Here is a 5,187-nt window from a genome sequence, read left to right on the forward strand (position 1 = left end):
AGGACAGGCTGGTCCTGGCTAGCAAGCTAGGTTTTTCCTTTTCACTGGAGCTCGCAGGTGAAAAGGCCCAGAGACTTCGGGTAAATTTAGCTGTGCCCCAAGGCAAGGTCAGACTGTGATTGTGAAATGGACCCGCCCTACTGGCCTAGTATTTAGCTAAGAGGTCTTTGAATCCTTTGGCCCAACACAGATTACTTTTTGGAACCGAAGAGCCAGTGTGTGAGCCAGCTTGTGCGAATGTGAGGACAGTTTGAGGAGGCCGCTGGCAGAGTTCAGGGTCTGGATCAGAGGGACCCCAAGACAGAGTGTGCTCCTTGGGTGAGGAGGATGTGGTGTGGGGTTTGGAAGCGTTTGGTTCAGGATGTCTTCACTTGCCTGGACTGAGGTGCTGGATGAGGGCAGAAAGCTGAGCGCTGGACTCAAGCGTCCCAGCTCTGGGCCCTTCTCAGGTGTGGGGCTGCAGGAACCAGGGCCCTGACTTTAGGCCTAGCTCTCCTCTCCCACAAGCCCATGTAGTGTCCTGAGTACCCTGGGCCAAAAGTCAAGAAGACCCAGGCCTTCGGCTCCAGTAGAGCAAAAGGGAGGGACACAGGGTGCAGCTGAGACTGTGCGGGAAGGCGGTCCTTCCTCAAGACCTACTCATCACACAACCTCAAGTCTTGGAGGCAGGCAGACCTTAAACTGCACGTAGACCCTCCCAGGTCCAGAACCTGAAGGGAGGAGGCTAGGGTCCTGCCCTCCCGCATGCTCCCTCCCCTAGCTCAGAAGGGGGCGGGGTCCACGTGTGCCGGGGCACCCACCAGAAGCCCCGGGGGCTCAGCTCCACAGGGCCGCGGGGCCTCTGGCCAGTGTGGGTCTGGCAGAGTAACTCGGCTTGTGCTGTGCCCGCAGGAGATGCTGCAGGATAAGGGCCTGTCGGAGAGCGAGGAGGCCTTCCGGGCCCCGGGCACAGCGCTCGGGGAGGCCAGCACCACCAACGCCACCAACGTCCCCGAGCCAGCGCTGGCCGCGCCGGGTCTTAGCGGAGCAGCTCTTGGCAGCCCCCCGGGCCAGGGCGCTGACGTCGCCGCTGCCGCCGCGGAGCAGGTAGGGGCGTCGAGCTGTTTGTGCGGGTCCTTCGAGGGTCGTAGCTAGGATTCCTAGGGTCCGAGACTGTCAGCCCTTTGGTTCTCCGCTGGGCATGGCTCGTGTTCTCTGATTTCGAGGGAGGGTTCTTCTCCACCCCGAACCCTCGGTGGCTGACTCTGAGGCAGCCCTGGAAAGGGGATCCCTGATTCAGAGAACGAACCCAAACCAATGTCCAGTTTCGAAGACCCCAAAAGGGTGAAAGCTAGGGAGTGGGACAGACGGGAAGGCCACAAAACTGTCACTGAGAGGGCTTTAGAGCCACTACCGTGCACCATCACCACCACCCGCATCCCCCGAGCCTTTCTCGGTGTCCCTCGGTTCGCTCACAGGCAGTGGCTAGGCTAGAGCCAGCTGTGGAGTGTCGTCTGCATGGCATAGTCACCTTGTGTCCTCTGTAGGATCGATCATCAGTAGGTGAAGCCCCAAGGAAGAGAGTTTGAATCTCTGATTCAAAGCTTCAAATTCTCCAGTGGTTCAAAATAATTTTGTGAGAAACGAAATCTCGAGGAGTAGGCTCGAGGGCTGGCTGTTCTGCACGCTTCGTCGGTCTGCGCTCTACTCTATGCAGGCTCCGCGTGGAGCCCAGCTGTGGGCCAGCCAGGCAGACCAGTTCTCCTCCCTCCCATCCCCAGACCATCGAGAACATCAAGGTGGGGCTGCACGAGAAGGAGCTGTGGAAGAAGTTCCACGAAGCGGGCACCGAGATGATCATCACCAAGGCCGGCAGGTCAGTCGGGGAGAGCGACGTGGGGAGAGCGCCAGGTGGGAGCCAGGAAAATGTGTCTGCCAGGAAGGCCCTTAGGGAAGGACTCTGCAGTCCTCTGGGTTTCTGGTCTTCGGCCAGTGGGAAATTTATCAGCCACTGAGGTCCCAGCTCCACGTTCTACAGCAGCCAGCGGGACCTACAGCTTTTGCACCCTCCTTGGACCTGAGGGGGTCTGAAGGGACAGCAGCACGCTGTTGACGTGCAAACAAGCGATGCCACACCCGAAGGCCACCTGCAGGGATGCTTGGCCCTCAGGGGAACTGTACTGCCTCCTAACCTCCCGGTGAGGGTCGGGCTGAGGTAGTGTTTCTCAATCGCCCAAACTTTTTGGGAGCAGCATGAACCCCAAGTTCCTTATCCTAGGGCAACACCCTCCTTAGCCTAGGAGAAGGCACCACCGGGTCAGTGAGCTGTCCGGGCGCCTCCCTAGCTCTCGGTGGCTGCCAGCGAAGGGTGATTTATAAAGTGGAAACATCTTTAAAATGCATTGGTGTCTGTGGGAGAGGAGGGAGGAGAGGGTGAGAAGAGAAAGACACGAGCAGCATGTGTGTGTGTGTTCTTGGGAGCTCACAAGCCTGTGAATGTGTGTAAAGGAGACAGCGGCTGTGGTGGGCCGGCTGGCACAGGACAGGAGTGGCCCAATGGAGCAGTTAGCAAGTGAAGGGGACAGCGATAGACACTTGGAACTTACAGTTTAGGAAGCTCTTGTGGAGACTCTGCCCTTCTCCATCCATACCTTTGGTTTTGGTCTCTGGGAGCAAATTAGGTGAGACAATATCCATTTCCCTGGTGATGAGCCTGGAACTTGTTGTTTGGAGAAATCGGATGCTAAGCCATCAAGGGCCAGGGATGTGGAGTCAGACTATAGTGGGAGGAGTGTTCTCTTGCCAGCTCAACTGTTTCCATCTGTGCAATCCTCAGACAAGGGCCACACTCTACGGGTCTCTACCTGCCTCCCCTTCACCCACAAGAGAAAAAGGTCCTGCTTCATTCGGCTGTCCATGAAGCCCATGACAGAGTTTCGTTTCAAAAGAAATAAAAATCAGTGGGGTACTGTGTGCAGTGCATGGATACTGGGGTCCTTCCTGTCCGCTCCCAAACGCAGGCATTGTGAAGATTTTTTTGTTTTTAATTTTATTGACAATGGAAACATGAACACTTGGTCACCCTCTTGTCTCAGAAAGATGGCATGGTCACTCAGGGCTTCTCAGGGAAGGAGGAAGGTTGGTTTTAGGGCCCCGAGTTTTCTGCATTTGGGGGGATGGAAAAAGAGGACACTTCAGTGTTCTTGGCAGAGGGTGGCCTGGCCGAATAGTCAGGGGTGAACTTGGGCGAGAAACTATTGTCCTGTGGCCCTTGGTGCCAGGTGTTTGAAAGTAACAACTGTAAATATAGCTGCCGTCCTTCCTAACTGTGGGACCCAAACCAGGGGCGTCTGTGAAAGGCGCTGGTAGAGCAAGCGTCAGGTGCATTGCAGCTGTGGAGAAGGGGGGATTGTTCTCTTGTGCCCGCTAACATGGAGAAAGGAAAACAGAAAGAACTCTCCAGACTTTACATTTGTAGATTTTAATCTCTTAAAAATAGATGATGGGTATGTTCTCTGGATAGATGAGTTTTTGGTTTTCTGTGAGCTTTTCTACCTGTGTGGGTCCTCCCCCCCTCCAACAGAAGTCCTTAAATCTGCACTGCAGAGCCCACCCTCTGAGTCAGAAGCCTGCGCCCTCTCCTAGAGATCCTACCTAGGGCTGGGCCTGGGGGAGGGGGGGATGGCGCTGACAGTTTAAAAATGACCGTGAGGATTCTGGTCATTTACGTGGTCCTCACGTACTTTTCTCTGGTGGAAAGTTATACTAAATCTAATTGGAAAAACTTATTAGCCTCATCCACTTCCGCTTCAGATCTCAGAGCCCCAATTCCTCCTGCAAACCTTCCTACTATCTTTTTTTGGGGGTGTGTGTGTGCTAGGATCCACCCCATCTTGCACAGGCACTGAGCTACACCTCCAGAACTCCACTGTCTTCAGAGACCTGCTTCATTGGCTTGCTAGCTGTGTCCAGGAAGTCTCTGGGTGCAGCCTGCTGTGTTTGGGCTTGTGGCTCTTCCACACTCCACCCAGTGTTGTCCCAGACGACTACCAGTACCCTTCCTGGGGCATGCTCATTTCTCAGCAGATGGCCCGGTTCAGAGATTCTAAGATGGAAAAACCTCCTCCATGGCTCTTTTTCTTTTCTTTGCTGATGCCCTGTAAAGTTTGGGATTGTTTGCTCCTGGAGACAGACTCTGGCGCTTAGGGGCATGGATATCTGCTGTCTGGCTGGGGAAGAATGGGGCCCTGGAGAAGGGAGCCAGAATCTTCTCAAGACAGTTTCACAAGTCTCCCACCCATCGGGTCCTTGAAAGTCTGAAGGCCAGAGGGTGTGTGTGGGGGGGGAGAGAACCAGCCCCTTTGGATAGTGCCTTTGACTAAAATGCTCAAGAACCCAGGGTGCCAAGTGTCACCTGAGAGTCAGACCCTTCCTAGTCAGTCTCAGTTCCTCTCAGAGCAGAGCGCTCATGTTGGTAATGGCAGAGATTTCTCTCTTGGCTTCAGATCCCTTCCAAGCTTGATACATGTGAGAAACTGCATTTTTCCCCCTCCCAAACACAGATAAAAGTGAACTCCACAAAAAATTAAACATAAACCTTCCAAAAATGAACATTTCCTACCCATCTGACTGCCCTTCTCCTAGGTCATGGTTTTGCCACCAGATAAATCTCCACTATCAGTCTTCATAGCCTGTTGAGTTCAATGTTGCTTGTGTTAGTGACAGTGAATTTGCGTTTGAAAAATGAACTACCGATGAGAACTCCTGTTGAACCTGTATTGTTTGTTATTCTGAGGCAAGGATTTGGCCTGGCTTAATCCCAGGCTTCAAAGCCAATTGCCCTTGCTCTGTATACAGAGCGTCAGAGCCCAGTGGCGTGGGTGATAAGAGAAGTAAGGGTTGAAGACACTGGGAAAGTGGGTTGGGGAGAGAGCACTTTGATCTCGTCTTAAAGTATTTTCTGAAAGCAAAAGTCTATCAGAAGGAAGTGCCTTCCAAAAAAAAAAAAAAATTCCGAGCAAAGCAACTGACCTTCCCAAACAGCACCCATTCCACACACCCTCCCTAGACCTTCCCCTCAGGGAAAATATGTCTTTAAAAATGCTTTGGGTGTATTAGAAAGGCAGGCTCGCGCTCTCTCTCTCTCTCTCTCTCTCTCTCTCTCTCTCTCTCTCTCTCTCTCTCTCTTTCTCTTTCAGAAATCATTTG

General features: G+C 53.5%; 1 protein-coding gene across 3 annotated transcripts in view; it reads left to right on the forward strand.

Annotated features, from left to right (window-relative positions):
• Positions 1-894: 894 nt before the first annotated feature.
• Tbx4 (T-box 4) overlaps positions 895-5,187 on the forward strand; it is a 23,774-nt gene continuing 19,481 nt past the window's right edge. For 2 of the 3 annotated variants that reach the window (XM_026780796.1, XM_005350455.2), the window contains exons 1-2: positions 895-1,086; positions 1,761-1,855. In XM_026780796.1, coding sequence (XP_026636597.1) covers positions 895-1,086; positions 1,761-1,855 — 287 coding nt within the window. Of the gene's footprint in view, positions 1,087-1,738; positions 1,856-5,187 lie in introns of all 3 variants that reach the window. The other variant, XM_005350456.2, reaches the window with a different exon arrangement.

The sequence above is a fragment of the Microtus ochrogaster genome, chromosome 7 (assembly GCF_000317375.1).
Source record: "Microtus ochrogaster isolate Prairie Vole_2 chromosome 7, MicOch1.0, whole genome shotgun sequence".
NCBI classification, from domain to species: Eukaryota; Metazoa; Chordata; class Mammalia; order Rodentia; family Cricetidae; genus Microtus; species Microtus ochrogaster.